The sequence below is a fragment of the Salminus brasiliensis genome, chromosome 19 (assembly GCF_030463535.1).
Source record: "Salminus brasiliensis chromosome 19, fSalBra1.hap2, whole genome shotgun sequence".
Taxonomy (NCBI): domain Eukaryota; kingdom Metazoa; phylum Chordata; class Actinopteri; order Characiformes; family Bryconidae; genus Salminus; species Salminus brasiliensis.
In genome coordinates this window covers 27,027,929-27,049,575 of record NC_132896.1, presented here as the reverse complement: position 1 = coordinate 27,049,575, position 21,647 = coordinate 27,027,929, and the positions used below count along the sequence as shown (strand labels likewise).

Genomic DNA, 21,647 nt, shown 5'->3' with positions numbered 1-21,647 from the left:
AATTTACTAAAATTATAGTAAATTATTATCACTAGCAATGCCCCCTATCACTAACAATCACTAGCAATGCCCCCAACACTAGGAGTATAGACTAGCTACCTGTCTCCTCCGACACATGTGAACCCAGACACTGCATCTCTCAAACTGCCACTGATGCAGAATCGCTAGGTAGCCAGTGAGGAAAGCGTGGCTCCCCAGCCCTGTACAACAGCTGCCTGTGCTGACCATCCTCACACCTAGGAATTATATGGGGAAGAAATGCCATTATTCCACAGCTGAGAGAGCAACATTTTTGGTTTTGTAATAATTTTTCATGGGGCCCAAAATCCCTGGCAGCACCCATGCAACCAGTGTTCCAGTGTAAAGCTAACACAGCATTCCAAATAAAAACAGATTATACAAACAGTAAACATGGTGGTGGTAGTGTGGGAGGCACGGGAGGCAGTGCCACCTTAGTTGGAGTAAAGTGCCTCTTTGTTCTAACAGCAAGTGAGCATCAATAAGAAAACCAAAACTCTCCCATTATAACCATGAGTTGGAAACAAGAGAGCTGTATGGCCCTTACTATAGTGAATAAACAATATTTCCAGAAATTAAATAAACAGAAAAGAAATAAACTTTGGCATAAAAGAAAAACTTAGCTCAAAATCCAGCAGTTGTAACAGCTGTTCACTGGGTGAAGACAGTTAAGCTCTCAATAATTTATTTTGCTCCTGTTGCCTAATTGATTCTAGTAACAGCCCTGTGGAGTGGGGATGCTTTGCTGTTTAAGAACCTCAGGGTGTCTTGCCATGATTGACAGAACCAAAAAAATCTGCTCTCTGCCAGAAAAGGCTGCAGTAGAAGGTCCAGCTCAATCATTTTGTGACCTGAAGCACAGGTGCAATTGAGTTATGCAGTGAGACAACAATCCAGAGCACCAGAGCAATCCACTTCTGAATGACTTTAGTAGAGCTCAGTAACATTGCGATAAATAACTGATCGGCACCGTGATTTATCAGTCTACTCAGGCTTTAGTAGAGCTTAGTAACGCTGCGATAAATAACTGATCAGCACAGTGATTTATCAGTCTACTCAGGCTTTAGTAGAGCTCAGTAACACTGAGATAAATAACTGATCAGCACAGTGATTTATCAGTCTACTCATGCTTTAGTAGAGCTCAGTAACGCTGCGATAAATAACTGATCAGCACAGTGATTTATCAGTCTACTCAGGCTTTAGTAGAGCTCAGTAATGCTGCGATAAATAACTGATCAGCACAGTGATTTATCAGTCTACTCAGGCTTTAGTAGAGCTCAGTAACATTGTGATAAATAACTGATCTGTACAGTGATTTATCAGTCTACTCAGGCTTTAGTAGAGCTCAGAAACACTGCGATAAATAACTGATCAGCACAGTGATTTATCAGTCTACTCAGGCTTTAGTAGAGCTCAGTAACACTGAGATAAATAACTGATCAGCACAGTGATGTATCAGTCTACTCAGGCTTTAGTAGAGCTCAGTAACACTGAGATAAATAACTGATCAGCACAGTAATATATCTCAGGGGGCACACATTTTAAAGATATGCTCCTAAAAGTAACTGTACTTTCAGGGATGGTTTCAGCACTAGGCAAACCTGGCAATTCTAATTGTATACAGAAGAAGAGCAAAAACATCATCTTCATAACAAATGCAACTCACTGTGAGTTCAGGCAAGAAACAGAATCCTGGGCAAAAAATAGTGCATACCTGTAAACATACCCATGGTCACCTGTTTTACAGGAAAGATTGTTTTTTCTCTCAACTGTACATGAAAGCAGAAGGTCACTGGATGTGGAGTATTTGATGAGAGTCAAGAAAGCCAAGGCATGCAGGATCAAGATGATGACACAATGTATAACAGAACCTGAATGAATGAATTGAATTGAAGTGTGTATCCAGGGGGATCCATTCCTGCCTGTTGCCTAAAGGGTCCCAAAATCATTAACACACCCTGTGTATTCTGAAGAACGCCTTTCACAACATAATATGGCCTGACTACAAATACTTTGTTTGTGTATGCTCAATATGTATTCGCAGTACTTGTATTCCATTACAGCCCAACGCAGCAGATGGTGAAGTGTCAAAAAATGTCTCTGGGCCAGCTGTTGGAATATGCAATTCAAGACATACACAGCCTAAACTTGAGAGGTATAATAGTAGGGACATGATGACAGTTGGGGCCAATAACAGGAATCATCTTTTTTTCCTCTACTTGACATATGTAAGTAGAGCAGTATTTCAAACTAAATTAAACTGTGGAGTTTTTCAGTGCAGCTGCCTTAACATGGTCTGGGAGTTGTGTCTCAGAGTTGCTTTCCCAAGAGTATTTGGCTTTTGAGAGCAATATGGATTAATATTTAGGAGTAGGCCTATTCTCAAAGTGTGTCTTTAAGGAATGTCATGGTTTCCAAGAATCTGAGAAAACACAGGAGCAGGGAAATGGAAGGAAAGGAAGCTCTTAATCTGAAGGTTCCTTACCAAATACCCTTCTGGCAATGCTGATTTCTTCTGTCAGAGTCTCAAAATGTATTAGATTAAGCAGGGGTATTGCATTACATTTATGGTTTAAGTGTTTACAAGACAGCCTTGTATAGGTGGCTTTCAAAAGACTGCTGCAGGGCAATGTAAATTAAGCAAATGTCGCAACCATTATGTTTACAAGTACAATTTTCTTATTTCCTTTACATATTTGTTTTTAATGAGAGCGCAAGAATAAGATCTCATTTCTGAAATGGAAGACTTCAGATCTGTTCGAGCAAATGATGTGGAATAAACCATGAGGCACTGATTTGGGCATTTCTTTAAAATCATTGTGTAACTTTTGTGGATATTGAAATAGAGATCCCAGATTTAAGAGGTTTAGTTGCCAGAGCATTTGTAATTCTAGCACCCTGCAGTTGACCACTGTAGTGCAGGGTTCCTTAGACATTTCAATATGTGAAAAAAAACCACACTGATACGCATTGCTGATTTGTTGTGGGTGTGTTTGTGGGCAGATATTGATGTGAGTGGAAAGCTCGTTCAAATATGAAAGCTTTAAGGACCAAAAATGTAAGCAGTTTTTCTTTGGCTAATTATGTAATTATAAGGACGATCACAGCCAACCTTCTGATGAATGCTCATGATGGTTTGCATGGTCCACTATGCACTAACTCACAATTTCTAGCTGTAGTAACCAGTCAATAACAGCCTCTCAGCTAGCTGACTACAGTATATTTCTTTGTGCCTGGGCTAACAGGTACCTCTGATGGTCTGGCCAGCTTTGTGTGGGTGGTTGGTGTGGCGCAACAGAAAACACCACTATCTACCAATAAGATATTGCACCATGTGGGAGACTGGGGTTCGATTCCCAGTCTGGGTGACTGTGCTGTGCTACACCAATAAGAGTCCTTGGGCAAGACTCCTAACACTACATTGGCCCACATCTGTAATACGAGTAACCTTGTAAGTCGCTCTGGAGAAGAGCGTCAGCTAAATGCCGTAAATGCCGTAAATGCCGTGTGGGTCACTCAGAAAGGGGCTAAGGGCCTACCTAAGAGGGGCCTGGAAAGGTTAAGTACTTTGCTTAGGTCACTCAGAAAATGAATAGCATCTCCGATGCTCGGGCCAGGTTATGTACTTTGTATAGGTTTCTCATAAAAGGGGTAACAGTCACCTCAGATGGTCTGGCAGGGTTACATACTGTGTGTAGGTCACTCAAAAAGGGGCTACTGACCACATCAAATTGGTCTGGCCCAGTTATTTACTTTCTGTAGATCATGCAGTACAGGGCTAAGGGGCACCTCCTATGATCTGGCTAGGTTATGTACATTGTTTAGGTCACCTAGAAAGGGGCTACGGGTCACCTTGGGATCATGTGCTGTAGTTATGTATTTTGTGTAGGCCACTTACAAAGGGGCTAATGGGCACAGCAGATAGGCTGGCCAGGGTATGTAGATGTTGCTTTGATATTTTGAGTTCTCATAATAATATTATTATTATTTTTTAACAGTCCTGGGCAAGTTACAGGTATTGTGTAGGTCACTCAGAAAGGGGATATGGGGCACATCTGATAGTCAGCTATTCGTCTGTATTTCATGATAGGAGCAATAAACAGGCCTTTCATTCCTGCCTACCAGCAGTTTTGCATTCAGTATCTGTATATTTCTTTAACCTTTAGGCATAAATATCCTACACTATGTACTTCAACACCTAACTAAAGGCGTTTAAGCAGACAGTGTCAGTGTCACCTCACAGGGGTTTAGCCTGTGGGAAGTTAGCTGAGGAGGAGACTCCTACCCTAAAGGTCCGAATCTGAGCCACTGCCCCCAAAGCGTTTTATGAACGAGAGGGGTGGGCGAGCGAGTCAGTCACGGGAGGAAAAGGAAATGATTGTAAATCCATTCAGATCCCCGTGAATTTCGTGTGTCTTTCTCTCTTTTTTTTTACTCCACGTTTTCTCCTGCTCGTCGTCCTGCAGCTCTCTCGGTTTCCCGCGCTGATGAGAGAGAGGCGCGTGAGCCACCTGAAGACTCTGAGGAGTTAACCGCCGCCGCCGCCGCCGCCGCTTAGCGAGTAAATGACTCCAGAAAACCAACGAGTTTGGCACCAAATTTAAAACCTTCGAGGACTGGAGAGCTGGAGATGAAGAGAGAGTGTACACTTTTCTGTGGGATTTGGATCGGGATTGCCTCTTTCTCAGGTGAGGCGCCGTGTTGGGAGTGCTTGCGGAGTTGCTCCTCGGCGAGAAAGTTGACTGCTAGCTAACTCTAGCTAGCTAACTAACTTAGCTAGATATCTAGATATAACGGCTCTGGACTGTCGGTGTGTGTGTGTGTGTGTGTATGGTATTTTCATTGGGGTTTCACCCAAATGTGGCTCCGTCCATGAGCTGCCTTTTAAAATGCAGTAATGTAGACTCCCAGGCCTATTTCAGGGTGTTTAAGCCCCTCACTGTTGCTAAAAAGTCAACTGACCTAGGTTCAAATATCCTATGTCAGTAGTCAGTTCAGGTACACTGAGGTATTGCTTGAGGTATTTTTTATTTTTTTATTATAAGATGTCAAGCTGTCAAGGACTGTACTCACAAAAAAGTGCAGTGGACCAGCAGACCACCATGATCAGCCAGCTATAGCTATCTATCTAGCTATCTACCTTCCTGCAGCCTCACAGTAGCAGTAGGCAGCTTGTTGTTATTGTGCACTGGTGCCTTGGTGCGTTGGCCACAGTTTATGATGAGATGCCATTGGTAATGTTTTAGGTCATTTGAGATTGAAAACAGCTCATAGACCTCCCTACTTAACTCAGCAAGCTGTCATGCATAGCCACCACAATCTACGCTCGCATCCTTGCTGGCACTTACATCGGGAGCCCAGCCATCTATGTGATGGTCTGGAGAAGATGAATGGAGAGTTAAGGCCGCAGAACATCTTCCCCTCTCTGTGTGTCACTAGAGGGAGCCTGCTCTTTAATTTAGTCAAACAAAGGTGATGACTAGCCACAAAGAAATGAGGATGATTAAGGATGATGGAGTAGATTTGATCAGGTTATGCAGATTTAGAGAAATGAGGTAGATTGGTGAAAGCATGGCGTGCCAAGCACCGTCTGGAAGGCCTACCTAAACCTCAAGTCAAACAGCCATGGCAGATGATCAGTTTGGCATTAGTGGTCACACTTTAATTGAAAAGGTCCCATTCAACAGAACAGCACTTGGTCTGGTAAAGCCATCTCTTACCAACAACAGGAAAACATTCCTCATACGGTCTTTATTCACTTTTCACCTCATTAGTGGCTTTATTGTTCTCTCATGAAATGATAGTCAACTTCTGGTACATAAGGGATTACTCTGTTTAAGCTGATTTCCGGACAGATGACCCTTTGGTCTAGTATGAAAATCCTGCATGAGAAATGTTTTACTGCGGTATTTCTTTTGTATAGAAACCCATCTCTGAAATCAAACTCTTAGTGAGGGGTATGCTGTCCGCCAGTCATAATATCTAGAGGACCATTTAAGACAACAAAATCTGAGGAATCAAAACATAGGAACATTCCCCTGGCACACTGGACTTTCACTGGTCGAGACTGTAAAGCTTTTTCAGAGTGATGTGGTGCTCTAGCGTATGAAAGGTTTACCTCAATGAATTTTGAACAAAGAGTGAATCAAGAGAGCGTCTGCTATCACAGGTACAGTATAAGTTAGCGAAACCCAGAAGGCATTCGAGGAGAACTTGCTGCTTAAGTGTTTGCCAGGATCCCTGCACCTTGGGTGGAGGCTGATGTGGAAAGATGTCCTCCCTCAACATTAGGAATCCACAGCCACAAGGAACCCAGATACATATATCTCCCTTAAACTCCATAATCTTAATCTCCACAAATGAAAACCACATGGAGCCTTGGTGGCCCAGGGAATTCGGCTATTTTGTTGTAGTAAAGACTGGGTCCAATTATTAGAAGTGGTCCCCAATTATTTAACTGAACACTAACCTTAACTGAGGCAAAAATGGGAAAATTGGGAGCTCAGGGGGACAAAATAAATGATTGTTATTTAATCAGAAGCAAAAGCCTGTTGAACAAAAAAGAGCCTGGGGCTGCAAAAGAAGTTGTCCACTTTTATCGATTTCAAGTAAGCATCAGTTGGCCTTTAATGTAATTCCCCCAAATGGGCAACGATTAGCCCCTGAGCTGGCTAATATAACATTTCTACCATTTCAATTTTGAGGCCTTCGTTCTCTGGTCTCTACAATCTACAGTCAAAATGACACGGCCATTCTGCAATGAACATATTACTCCAAAAGGACACATAACAACACTCCCAGCAATGAAACACTTGCTTGTCTCTCTCCCACACTACTGTTGGAATAGGTATTTATCTTAAACCTCAGAGGTAAATCCTTCACTTGTCCCTTTCATCGAACGGCTCGCAAACTGCAGTGTGTTTCATGTTTCCATCCTGGTGATTAAAAACAGATTGAGACGTACTGGGTGATGTTTCGCTTGACTTAGAGGGGTGCGTTTGAAGTGAGAATGTCATTATCAGGCTGGGAAGCCGGGGAATCTTCTAGTTTTAAATATAATCTACTGTAGTGTGCTCTGAGTGGTGAGCTAATGCCCACATCTGCCGTAATTACCTCCAGGGGAGGGGAGATTCAACAGACACAGACAGACACACACACACACACACCCACACACTGCCTCCAGCAGCTATTTACCCCAACAGAGCCTTTACCCTTCTACAGACTTTATTCAGACTTGGAATGTTTTATGTTTAGATTGTTCTCATCTAATATTCTTGAGGGTTGAGAGAAGGACTCCTTGGTGGCAAACCATAATAGGTAGATACAGACTGGTGATCAACAAAGGCTGATAAACAAAAGGTTATTCCAACAGATTGTTGCCTTTCTCAGTGTGGGGGACAGTAAGTTTTTTTTGTTGTTAGAGAAAGGCTCTCTGTTCTGGTGGTGCAATTACAGCTAATTAATAAACTACTGAGGATAATCCTAATTACTTAATGGCTGGATACACTCTTAAATTCAATTTAATCAATTCAATCTTCAATTTAAACATGAAAGCCTGATTCAATAAGAACAGAGCTAATGTTTATTTCGAACCAGTCCAGTATCTGATTTGTATGCACCAGGCTTTTTGGAGTTCTGATCTTTGGTCAGTTTTGGTACTTTGTATTCCAGTGAAATAACTACAAGGCAGAAATGAACGTTTATTGAAAGTGAGCACAGGGATAGAAAGAGGATAAACATGCAGTGGCCATAGTTTCCCCTTGTAATGCCAGTCAATCCAGGAGTTGATGTGAAAGGATGTCAGCTTTGCACACGTCGTCTACCTTTGTCTGTGGCACTGTTATTGGTATTGCAGAGGATCACTGAGCTACTTGTGCCTGTGTTGTGTTGAAAGCTGTGGCTGCTGTGTTCAATATTGAGTTTTCTAGACAAGTTACTTCTGAGAAAAGTTGTGCCTGCCTGTTGAGGAAAGGAGGAGTCAGCATGCTTTAAAAAACATCACATCCATCTTAAAACCCTTCTCCAGGTATGCACATTGTATCTTCTGCCTGACTCTGAACTTTCTTTGTTTCAACAACAAACAAAATAAAACCTAAACAAATCTCAGAGACACAGTTGGCTGCTTGGGCCTGTGCACCACTGGATGAGAACCATTTTTTCTATGACTTTAGTGAAAAGCTACAGCCTTTCATTTTGTCCGATTCACCTCCACTCTTTGGCACCTCTGGTCTTCAGGATTAGCTGTTGTATGCTACTTAAGAGAACAGCAGAATAATGAGTAGTATTTCTGATTACTGTTGATGGCTTCGTTTTTGTGTCAAGTTCTTGTATCCATACAATGATTACTACTTAATATAGGTTCTTCTTAAGGGACCTTGAAAAATCAGAAGCTGAACTTAGTTTGAGTCTCCGTGGCCTGTGGCAAAAAGTCATGCTTCAGTATGAGGCATCACAAGTATTAGGTTTCTCAAGTCATTGATACATCGTGCCCTGTCATTGAGGTCAATGGGGGTTCATGGGAAAGAGTATTTTGTGGGCTGTGAGGAAACTGCCAGCTTCCTCCTGGCCTCCCACGCCCATTCTATTATCCAACCCACTTACCTCCTTCCGACCTTTCTGTCTGTTTTCTATGGCTGCATCAGCACCGCCATGCCTCATCAGATTTATTTGCTCCACGGGGAATACCTTGTTATCTAAAATGTGAGGCAATGATTTGGAACCTTGCCATTTTAAATGTCTACTCCATTAATGTGAGGGACTGAGCAATATATCTCTCCAAAGTTTTCCTGGTGTAAGGATGACAGGACATCCCCATTGACTCACACCACAGAGTTATCGTGGCTCTAGGTCAGTAGGAGAAATGCGTGCAAATCGGGCTTAGGCGTGTGTATCTGGTTTCGGCCATCGACCCATGGTGCATGAGAATCTGCTGTTGTGCTGCAGCAGTCGTCAGTGGAAAATGTTCTTCCTCATAACCTTGCAGGGGGAAGTAATTTCGGACCGAACACGATGACAATTCAAACGGCGCAGTGGAAAGCAGAGCACGTCCTGTGTGGCCGCCGGCACAGGTACAGGAAATTGTAGTCAGGGGACAAGCGCGGCACGTAGGAAACACACACTGATGTATCCCTCCCCTCATCCACCCACCACCCCCAAAACATCCTCACTTCAAGTCCAGCCAGGAAATAGGAAGGGCATTAGCAAGCAGATAAATGTGCACAAAAAGGACGTACAGTTTCTCTTTGGCTCCCATCCTCCGTGGACAACAAAGGAATCAAAGTCTGTGTTGGCCTTGTGTGCAGAGGAAAGAGGAATCAGGCCCAAAAAGCTTTACTCTCTCTGTGTTTTTGTGTGTGTTGCACATCCCCACCCCAGTGTTGACTAAGATCCTCCACAGGGAGCAGGAGATGCTGACTCTTCAATCCGGGGAGGAGGTCTGTTCCATGGCCTGGCTGCCCCTCTTGCTGACCGGACACGGTGCTATTTCAGTGCATGGCAGTGCTGGCTGTGGGCCTCTCTGTCTGACTGGAAAGGTAGGCTTTGGCCTCCTCAGAGCATGTCCTCAATTTCTAAAAAACATAGTGCTCTTCTCTAAAGCTTCTGTGTGAAGTGGACCTCATTCTCATTTATAGTCTGATGGTGGTTTCAGCAAATATGTGATTGCAGCCGTGAGACAGGATCATGTCATGAATACAGTTACAGAACAGCACATTTCCTTTTCTTTTTGTCATTAATTCCTCTATGTACTCAGGATGAGCTATGTGAGTGGAAGGCCCTTCAAAGAAATTTGAGCTGACCTTCAAAGTTTGCTTCTAACGGAAATATATTGGGCTTGTTAATGAACTCTGTCCACAGCCTTCAAGTAAATGGGTTAAGGTGAGTGCATGAAATTCTGAAAAAATGGTGAACTTTCCATTGACAGCAAGGAAAAAAATAGAGAGCAGATGAAAATCTAATAAAAAAAATGTTACTGTCTCTCTCAAAGGGAAATTGTGAAGTGAGAACTGAGGCAGGAAAACAGGAAATTTACTGCAAATGACAAAGAAATCATTGCCTATCAAAGCTGCCATGTTTCCGTTCATGTAGCGCAAAGTGAACTCCCTTCACTATGAATACTTTTCATGGCTCAAAAGCTCCTATTACTGTACATTTTTTGGTAATCCGCTTTGCACACGTCCTTAAAGGTTAAAAAATGACAGCCTATCCAGGAGTGGATCTGATTTATCTGTTTTCCACAGGAGCCTTAGTTGTCAGGATAGACGACAGCTTGACTTCGCTTTTTCTTGACTGTGACAAATTGATGCCGCCAGCTGTTTGTTTTAGTCAGCAAAAAGAATGATGGGCAAACTGCACATCTGTTGCATGACCAGTTTTGTTGGGGGCAAGGTTGGTGAAACCTCTAAAAATGTGTCCCATTTAGGAGACAAAGCTCTTCCCCTACCACACATTTATCTCCATATAACCTAAAAGGGTATGCATTACATTGATTTCCTATTGCAGCGAATGTTTATAAATATCTAATGGTATTGAGACAGCTATTTGTGTAGTTTCCCTACAGATTTGGTGCAAATTAGGACAGGAAAGTGTTCATCACAACATGGAAAAATGTTCTCTCTGCTTCATCTAAATGAAATATCCGCATGGCACGTTGTTATTGAGCATTAAATGAACACTCATCTCCTGAGAGAAATGCCTAGTTAATATCTGTGCAACCCAGATGTCTTGCTGAACAGCCATTAAGATTAGCTGAGGGGGCATTACTCACTCATACACAAACAGAACAAGTATTGGGCCTCGCAGCAACGGGGCTATCACGTTCAACATGTTCTCAGATCTGATTTGTCAGAGGTGACCCTGATCAAGAATCCTCTGCCTTGTCCAAAGAGAACCTTAGCTCATGCCTCAGGAGTGCAAATTATTAATACATATGAATGCAAAAGTGTACATCCAAATGTCTGAAGAAAGAACCCAGAAATGTCAGTGTGTGTTAAAGTGTTAAAGCCTTAGCTATTAACTTGTGCCTCATGTAATGCTCCATATGTCATGTAGTGAATCCATTTGGATTTTCCCCAGGCCTAGCTCAAGTGAATCGTCTCTATACAGCGTTCCTTTAAACGCTGCTCAAAAATAGTCTCACGGCCAGAACAAATTAAAGGCTTCACAGCCTTGAAATATTTATATAAAAAATTAGAAATGTCATTACCAAGAGAAGGCTTCGGGCCTACTGTTGTATTATAGAATTTAGAAAATGATTTGATTCATATGTTCTATCGTGTGCTGACTATGACAGATTACGTATTTAACACAAAACACAGTAAGAGAATATTAACAGCAGGATATATATGTGCAGCTCTCAGCACTTTCTGAGTATACTATGTATATATACTTTGGCCTGGAACGGTTCCAAAAGCAGGCATGAGTGTCTTTGCCTTATGTTTTCAATTACAGTAAAACAAAGCAGCATGCGCCTTCAGCTGCCCCTACTTGTCAGTTAACTGCTCTAATCGCTTAGGTATTAGTGTAGTTATTTATCACTTTAAAACAGTGGTAAATGTATTCCAACATGCACTGCAAACATATATAGCATCTTTGTGTAGGGGGGAATGTGTAGTCATATGGAAGAGATTGACATCTGGCACACAAGGATTCTAAGCCCCATCTGAACCTGGGCTGAGACATCTCACATTTCCCAAATGCCTGCGATTTGCTTCATGCCTCATGAGTCCCAGTGTATCTATAGTCCTTGTTCTGGCACTAGACAAACTTCCATGAGCCCAACAGTCTTAATGTCAGCTATGGATAGTTCAGCTTCGACGTGCATATCTGGAGTCAGGACACCCACCCAGTGTAACATGTTCAATTTTTTTCTCCACCATAACCTACCCATCTGGGAGGAGTACTATAAAAGAGATCTGCAGGGAAGGAGATGTGTCAGTTCACACTGAGAGCTTCTCATTGTGCACCATAAATCACTTTCAGACACCATACTGGGCCCAACATGAGCTCCTTTTTTCACAGCTTGGTCTCTGTGTGTATATAGATCATCCTAAATCACATGGAACCACTGCAGTGCTGTGCGAGATGGCAGAATGCCTGCCCCTTTTCTAAGCTGGGCTCCAGCGTAACGTATATTGAGGGGACATGAAGTTGAATGAAAGCATAATTCCACTGTAGCTCATGTCTGGCTGCATGTGTCAAATAGAGACACAGTCTAAGGTATGTAATGGCTTGTGGCTGATATATAGGGTGAGGCATGCACACATGCATTTAATTTAAAATGCTTATACAGTATTTCCATTAAGGTAGCAAAACCACATCATATTCTGAAAAGGCTGGCTGGGTTTCTTTGAACAGCAACAGACAAAAGATTTGCTCATCTTACTCTCTGACCAGAAAGTTGGCATTGAACGGTTCAGCGTTCTTTGGCAAACAGAAAGACTGGTATGTCAGTAAAGCAGCTGAGCTATTTGAGAAATCCGTCAGCAGGCTTTGGCTGCTGCCTGGTCTGCAATATCAGCAATCAGTCAACACTCCACTCAGGGTGGACCTCCATCCTCCCCCTAGGGAGAGCAAAATCTCATCCCTTCATTTTCCCACTCGTTTTAAACCTCACTCCTTTGCAGTCTGCATTATCACTGTTTGTCTTTATGCCTGTAACATGAGTAATGTAGGCTGCCATCAGGCAGCAGCATGTGCCTACTGGGAGCGTAAATATCCAAATAACCTTTGATGAAATTTCATAAATTGAGAGTGCATAGTTACAAACATCTGTGCACTCCGCAGTGTGTTAAAATGAACTGGTCTCTGGCTTTCATTTATCACAAGGACTGTTTTAGCTCCAAATTAACCTGATGAGTCAAATTGTAAATTAGTCATAACTGCAGTTATTGCATGCTACCACCTAAGCAGTTAGTTTTGTTTGTTCTTAGTCTGTGGAAGAAAGATATTCATGGATATCATTTCATATGTGGTGTCTGTATATTGTATAGAAAAATATACTTTATAAATGAAATATTTCACAACTCTTCTGCCCAAACTGAAATGTCCTTATTGAACAGGCACACTCCTCTGAACTTGGCCCTGCTCCAACAAACGTACACCCTTGGAGAACTGCTTCCTGCCCATGCTTCATAAAAATCTATTAGAGAGCTCTCGACTGGAGAAAGGTCCTGGCTTCCACCGTGAGTGCTTTGGTGTTTGGACAATTGAAAGGAAGATGTGAAGCCTGGCAGGTCAAGGTGGTGACTGCAGGCTGCGGACCTGTCCTTTTCTCTGCAGGAATGTTGCCCTCTCTCTGTCTCTCTGTTTGGACATTGTCTGTTCCCGAAATAGCGGAGGAGAATGACTGTGGAGGGGGTTTCCTCTGACTTTTTGCCCGCTGTATGGGGCTGTTTATTTGAACAACCACAAATGAGTCAAAAGTCCTGAGACAGGAGACCTTTGGGTCCTATACTGTAGCCCCAAGACAGTTCTTGGCTGTCCTCGGCAAGTCACGCCACTAGGCTTTTGAAAAGGAAAGACTGCATTCTGTACCTGCTGTGAGCGAGGCTAGGACTTGGCAGGCTTTCATCACAGGCACAAGCTTTTGTTGTGTCAATCAGCAGACTGCGTATGGTGTAGTTTGTCATTCAGATGGGATGGTGTGTGGTTGCAATGCATGGCCCACATGGTAGCTGAAAATGATCTAGCCTTTTCTGTGAATGGCACATCTTACATATTAATGATGGGCTAAATAATACAGTCCTGAAGAGAGACTTCAGGAAGAGAGAAAAAATCTTTCCTACTGTAATTGTTGGTACTATAACAGTCAGTAACAGTTTCAGTAGCCACCATGTGGTTCACCTTATCTTGTTATTCTTAGGCCTGATGTGTTTCAGTGCATTGCAAAGAGTATTCTAACCACCAGAATGTGCAGACCACTGTGCAGACCACAGAGAGAGAAAGAGACAAAGAACCATCTGTCTTTTCCTACCAGTGATACTGTGGCCACTTGCATTCACCCATGCTTTCATGATTGGTGCATAGAACAGCAAAGACAAAACATTGGTTATCTACATTCTTCAGGGTCTCCCAGTGAGTTTTTGCTTGCAAAAGACCTTTCAAGCTATTAAAATAGCTGCCATCATAATTTTCATCACCATATAAATTGTCACGCTAGTATATGATTATGCTAGTACATTATTAGCATATATTGTAACACAAAACGTAGCCTACTGTTTACAGCTCAAGAAAACCACTCAGTTGATGTTCAAGAATAAATTTGCAAAGCTTGAAATATCTACAAGAAGAAACACTGCCAAGAGGCTCAGCTCGACCATAAACAGGTCATGGACTCACTGTCGATTATTTACAGAATCCTATTGTGGTCTGTGGAGGCAGGATGCATCTGAAGCACTTGGATTGTGTACATGAAACGCAGCGCTCCAGAAATATTACTTCTGATTGGCATGTGTGCTGCTGGCGCTGTCAGGAAGAAGAGGGCCACAGATAAACGCTTGGTTTTGCTTTGGTCAGCAGAGAGAGAAGCTGTTTCTCTGTCTTTCTCACACCTCTTATCGCTGACCGAGGACCCTCATGAATTTCAATTTCAGCAAACTCTACACAGAAAATACACATCCAGAAAAATGTTAACTATACTAATGTGTCCTGTTGATCTATACACAATATGTGATGACTTCAGCAAATAGGCAAGACTTGCAGCAAGATTTTACTTTGTGAATGAAATTTGTTCAATTCCCCGAAGACTTCTTCATCCTTGTTGGATTTAGATGAAGAGGATATGGCTGTGTTTGCATATGAACATATAATAATAAATATTACATAGAACACACCACTAAACTGCAAAACAGCTTGTTTTGACTGTTTTCACTGTTTTGCTAATGTAATGAGAACCAACTAATTTACATATATCCAGTTGTTCAGCTCAAAGTTTATCCCCACCCATTTAAATTGCAGTTTCCAGGAGAGTTTTAGCTCTTTGTGCTATTTGAATAAGGCTCAATGCAGGACAGTGAAAATCTAACCAATCTCACTTACAGTATTGTGGCAAAGTTTGGACTTACAAGCATTGTTGATTTTGTGTAAATTGTGTAGAAGTGTAAATAAGTTCACATCCTTTACAGAGAACACACTTCTGCATACTCGTAATTACTGTTTTTACTTAATTACTTAATTTAATGCCCCCTCCAAAGAAAATGTATCTAATGTGTACAAAGTAATACCACATTAAATATATTGTTGTCCCAAATTTGTTTCCCTTATTTTCAGTCAAGTGTGTCATTTGACCAGGAGTGCCTAAACTTTTGCATAACAGAAATGTTTCATGAACATTTTTAGAACATAAAACATACACATAAGGTTATAAGTGGACCTCAGGGGGGAAATAATAAAATGGCAGAATAATAGTAGGATACAGGCTTGTACGTTCACGCTTATTTCAAGAAGCGCTTTCATCTCTGTATCCAGGTGTGCCACATGTCTCCTGATGACATTTTCATTGACCTTACGCTCTTAGAGTGCAACTATGAATGTGCTAATAATGGTCAATCATTATTTGACATGTGCAGTGACCTTTTCCTTTGTCCTTTAAACCTGACTGAGAAACGTGTGCCAGAAGAAAAAGCCTTAATGGGCTCCTAGAACATCCAACCCCTCAAGCAGGAAATAAATCAAAATCACACTGGTTTGATTTAAACCCAAGAGTACATCTGTTAATGTTTGTACAGGTAATCCCGTGGAATAACATCTCCATAACAAATCTTCACTAACAAATAACGGCATCCAAGCCTTTGTCACTAGCAGTCACAGCAACAGGCAAATGTTTTGACTGCTCCTAAATAGGCTGATGTCGGAAGCAATACATCTAAAAATATTAAAAACATCTTTTCTCTTCCCTCAGGTCTGGTGGCTGGGTTTTCTATGACCCCACCTACCCTTGACAGCACCAAAGACCAACTTGTGATTGACGCCAATGACACACTGACTATTACGTGCAGGTAGGCTTAAAGTTGTCACATGATGCTAATCATGCTAAATAATTGGATCCATATAGCCGCAAGGTTCTTTATACATACAAGGAATGTTATATTTGGAGAAAGATTGAGTCCATTTTGAGAAAAACGACCACCACCACCATGTTTGAGCATATGGGAAGGAAAAGGCAGTCCAACTCGATTTATCTCTGATCCTTCTTCAACTGCCTTGACAAAGAATCCAGTGGATAAATTGTTTTTCAGCAGTAGCAAACATGTGCCTTGGGAAAGAAAATATCTATTTTGGCTACATCCCAGTGTGATTAATGAGTAGCATTATGTATTTTCTATAGCCATGGCTCAAGTTCAGAACATCATTGTTCTTCATAATCTTGTTAGGGAGGAAATCAATGTTATTTTTTGGTCATATGCAATCCAGCAATCAGAGTCTGCACCAGGGGAGTCTTAGACAATGGAATGAAGCCATATTGTACATTATTAGTCTGGAATTGAGTCTTTTGAGAATTATAACTCTGTGGAGCTGATATGTATTGAGTATTTATGTTCTATGGAGTTACAGGTCAGGTAACATATATTTTATTTTATATAGTCTTTGGACCGAGAGAATTGTGCACAAGGGACTGCAGTAATTGTTAAAAAAAGTTGGAGTTACGTTTGGACGTTTTTTAACAGAATTTCAATGAGAGATGGACAAGCAGAGACGCAAGGGTCTATAGGTCATTGGGTTATTATCATTTATGCTCAAAGTCTGTCTTAGTTATGTCTCAGTTATGTCTCATGTGGCTCACTTTCATAAAATTTTATGAATGTCAGTGACCTGTACTTGACCTTTGCTGATCCCTTATCACAGGGGACAGCTCATTCTGGACTGGGCCTGGCCTGAGCAGTCTCTCAGCAAGGTTGAGCTTAGCGAGCGAGAGGGGCAGCAGCCAGCCACCCTTGCTGACGGCAAGAGAACATTGTGGGTGAGAGAGTGCCAGGGACAGCCTGGGAAACCTTACTGCAAAACTCTTGTGCTGACCAAAAGCCACAGCGATGACACTGGCTACTACCGCTGCTTCTACCAGGACATTAAAGTCATCATCGATGGAACCACAGCCGCCAGCATATATGTCTTTGTACGAGGTAAACTGTTTTTTGTGAATGTCTCGTACTGACAGTTATCTGACAGTCATCTGTAAGCCTGTGCAAATGAACAAATAACACAAACAAGCTCATTGAGTGAAATATGTGTGTCTTTTTAGACCAGTCACATTAGAATACACTTAATGGTTCATTTGTCATGCCAAGCCCATTTCCAATCGAAACCAGTTTCTCCAAATGAAGTCATTTGCATCATTTCAGATGTAACTGAATGCCTGTTTCTGGTCCCTTCTGCAATTTATGGCTCTGTCCTAGAACAAACAACATCATCAGAGCAAGCGTATCGCAAATTCTGTTTCTATTTGTCTTACCCCCGACAAGTCAGTTTTCTGTGCTGGAATAGCATCTTATCCTACGGTTTCTCTTTTCTTTGGGAGTCAGACAAGGATGCAAAAGATATTTCACACATAAAGTCCTGCCCTTATTCAAATGATCAAAGAAGACTGCATGGTATTACAGCTTGAATTTGTTTGCTTTGCTTTAGAGGTTGCTGCAAAAAAATCTCTAATATTGAATAAACCAAAAAGATAAGAAAGTAATAAAGCAAAGCAAGACACAGCCAAATCTGCTGAATTGGCTGTAACACACACAGTGCCATTCTTTGTTTTTGGCTTTGTGTCTTGTAAGAGGAATGAAGGATTGTTTTCTTTATTTAAAATATTTCCCTCTTTGCATAGTTGTAATACAAACATGCTTTTCCTCGATTTCTCTGGATTTAAAGAACATTTCCATCTGCATTATTTTAGCAAGTAGTTGGTTTTACTTTGTAAATTATGACTATAACTATATAATAAATGTAATATTCAGTGTTTTATTATTTCAACTGATCTAATTCCCTCACATTTTTTGACTAAGCCTAAATAAACTTTTTATCTGTAAATCTTTTCCAGCATACAGTTAGTCACAGAGATGTGCATTATGCTGGGAAAAGACAAGCAAAACACTGCAGGCCTTTTTAAAAAACAAGGTTTTTAAAAAACAGTGGGTTTTTTTCTCTCAGTACAACACCGTAGACAAAGCACACCTTTGAAGGGCCACTGCACAACACATATGGTGCTAATTTGACTCTTGGAGAACCAATTTGGGCCAATATTTGTAACCAATTGATATGTGACTGACTGATCCGACTGCAGCTCCAAGTTCAGTTGACACTGTCAGAGGCCTGTCTGGTGCTGTGCTCTTGCCTGTGGTCATTGCTTTAATAGCATGGGTGAAAAGGAGCCGAGGAGAGTTGTTTAAAGACGCCCTGCTGACTTGTCTACTTGTGTGAAATGCTCGGTGATTTCTCCTGACAAGGTGCCGAAACACTTTCCATAGATCTTACCAGGGGGCTGATTAGAAGCAGCTGAAATCGCAGCTATAAATTAGGAAGGAGCGTGAAGCAGGTCGGTGCAAGCCGCATGTGGCTTTGGTTAGCTGACCGTACCTCCCTGCGCGTTCCCTTCATGCCTCCCGCACACCGCCACCATCGTTCATGCCATCAGGGCAAATACTAGTGCCCTTGCTTAGTCAGAAGAGCCCTCGAGAAGGCACTTCCCCCCCTTAAACCTTAATTTATTGTGAAGCACCATAGCTCAGCCGATTTGTGTATTTTTTCTATTACATCTGTGTATGTGGGCCACTGGCAGGCAGAAACATAAGCCTCTAGATAGGAGCTTTTGCTTGGACCCCGACAGATTGGAGTGATTGCTTTGAACAGTATGAGGGAAAAAATAGCGGGCCGAAGAATAATAAAGCCATTTACAGAAGCATACACCACCAGGTGATATTCAAATAACAATGCGCCAACACTGAAGCAGACGCCCCTGTGGACAACAAAAGCTGGGGCGGTTTGTTTTAGCACTCCATCCTATATGGCCTGTGACTAACACAAAGCCATGTTATTAAGAGGTTTTGAAAACGATGATGCAAAATGTTGACGGTACTGTAATAACTTCTTCTCTTCAATATTTAATACAAAGATGAGTCACAGGTTGAGTTCTTCAAGAGTCAGCAGAACTGCATGACCACACTATATAAATACAGCTGGGGAAGAAGGGATGGACAGTGTTGAGACTGACAATGATGTCATTGTTCTTGATGTCTTCTCATTCCATTCATTAATGACAGTGATGTCAACATTGGGCTATTTCAGAGAGAATCCTAGAATGTGTTGTTGTAGGTCTTGTAAAACATGTACAAAAGATTGTACATAAGCCACATAAATGTAGAACCATCTGCACTACTTGCACAGCTCACTCCAACTCCCGCTACCTACTGTACATTGTGTGATGCATACAAAATACAAGTACTGATATGCCTGAATAGTCTTTTACTCTAACTTTTCTTTTTCAAACAGACCCTAATAACCCATTTGTCAAAAGAATGAATGACATGCAGACCATCTTCGTGAGAGCCTCAGACACAAGCTTTGATGTGCCGTGTCTGGTCTCTGATCCTGAATTGAATGTCACCCTCTTCTCGGTTAGTACAGCAACAAACAGTGATTAAGAGCTCTGGTTGGTAGAAATTTATGATTAGGGAGATCTTTAGTGTTCATCAGAAGCCTGACAGGTTCTGTGCATTTTGTTAAATATAACTCTAAAAATATACTTTATATGACAGCAGATGATGTAAACATTTAACTTAAGCAAATAAACGTGCAGCAGTAACCATCAATTTTAAGTCACATATGGCTCTGGAAGTGCAGATATCATTCTGATCTTTTTAAATAGGGTTCATATCTTAGTAGTACTATGTGATATTCTGTAAGTGTATGATATACACATACAGATTATTACAGAGTAGTATTAAGATTCAGTATTATGAAAGGTGTATTTCATTTAGGCACTGAAGTTGCTCTCTAGGCATCTTATTAGGGTTAAAGATCTGTTAAAGGGAGGCAGTATATTGCTTTTATATTATTTCTTTGTCCTCCATCAAATCAGTGGACGTTGTGCGCTGGACTCAACCTTTGTCTCTTGAGGACATGCAGTCAGATATGAAAAATGTAATAAAATCTATGGCACCAAAAGTCTTTGTCCTGAGGCAAAGTCTGTCCCCTGTCATTCTGTTGCCATCTGCCTGAGTTTTTAGCTGAAAGCTTTTGAGTCCTCACATTTACATTTAATACATGGTAATTGTTCTGAGGTTCCAAGATGTTGAATGCCATTTATTTTTAAAATGTTTTCTTTCTTTGGTTCATGCTTGCTGAAACAGCCAGCCGTGACAGATAAATGCATATGCATTATTAGATATTTCTTTTCACTAGCTGATGAATATTTATCATTTTTGTCTGTTGGTTCTTTAGTTACAGCAGACCATTATGCCTTTGGGAGGTAAAGACATCACATGGAGCAACAAGAGAGGTTGGTCTGTCCCCAGACATGCCATTGACCACACGGCTGCATTACTTGGCTTCTTCTGTTCCTTGACCTCATATGGCAAAGAGTACACAACCCACATCTACTTCGTGGTGGAAACTGGTGAGAGACTATTTATTTTGAACAAGCTTCTCTCCAGGCACCTTCCCCATGTTCATCAAGAAATTAGAATGACCTAATATTTATAAAACTTTTTAGTTCTTGTTTTTGGAGGTGCCAATGAAGTATTTTCATCCCATTTTGTGGACCCTTCCAATCATGTGATTATGTTGCTGAATGAAGTCACCTCTTGTTCTCTTTTGATCCAAACATGGATACATACTTACCATGTGCCAAGATCAATAGCCTTATCTGTTGGAGGAGGAAAGTGAAAATGCCCCTTTGCTGACATGATGGCAGAAGGCTAATGGACCATAACATGAAATACTGGCCCATTCCAAACGCAAATATTGAATCAAACACCTCAGATAACGACATTTTAAAGTCTAGCTCAAGTTACGCAGAATGAGCATGGACTCGAACAAGCAAATGACCAGGGACCAAAATATTGTCTTAACAGGTTTTTATTCAGTTCAGTGTGATTACCAAATTGGCTTGACTTGTAGAGCGTCACTGGCAGACAGACCATGTAATTAAACTCATCAATCACTGTTGACTCTCCAGAATTAGCCATAATTAGAATAACACAGCAAATGTAGTTATTTGGATCCATGCCTTAGGATGATCTATTTCAAGGTAGCTGTCTGCAAAAAAGTCTACAATGATCACCTCTGTGGTTCCACATACTGAAGTGCTGACTGTCCATGTGATGGTTGCAATACCCCACAGGAGCAAGGTTTTATGAGCTCAGGCTGTTTCCTGAAGACTCACCCCTCGAACTGATGCGAGGCGACGTCCTGATCCTCAACTGCACAGCACTGGTGGAGTTCAATACAGGCGTGGAATTCAATTGGAGCTACCCAGGCTTAAAGGTAAATGAGAGAGTCAAGGGTGACTATTGCAAAATTCATATTATTCTGAAATCTCTTTTATGTGTATTGCAAGAAATGGAGTCATATTGACTAAAGCATGATGAATTAGGGTCATGTTAGATGGAGCCAAGAAAGTTGTTTGATTAATGCAACAAGTGTAA

At 41.5% G+C, this 21,647-nt stretch overlaps 1 protein-coding gene across 2 annotated transcripts in view; it reads left to right on the top strand.

The window, feature by feature from the left end:
- Nucleotides 1-4,364: 4,364 nt before the first annotated feature.
- Nucleotides 4,365-21,647, top strand: part of flt4 (fms related receptor tyrosine kinase 4) — a 37,504-nt gene continuing 20,221 nt past the window's right edge. For both annotated transcript variants that reach the window (XM_072662995.1, XM_072662994.1), the window contains exons 1-6: nt 4,365-4,706; nt 15,917-16,013; nt 16,861-17,135; nt 19,492-19,616; nt 20,443-20,617; nt 21,344-21,486. In XM_072662995.1, the coding sequence (XP_072519096.1) occupies nt 4,649-4,706; nt 15,917-16,013; nt 16,861-17,135; nt 19,492-19,616; nt 20,443-20,617; nt 21,344-21,486 (873 nt within the window). In that variant the 5' untranslated portion in view covers nt 4,365-4,648. The remainder of the gene's footprint in view (nt 4,707-15,916; nt 16,014-16,860; nt 17,136-19,491; nt 19,617-20,442; nt 20,618-21,343; nt 21,487-21,647) is intronic.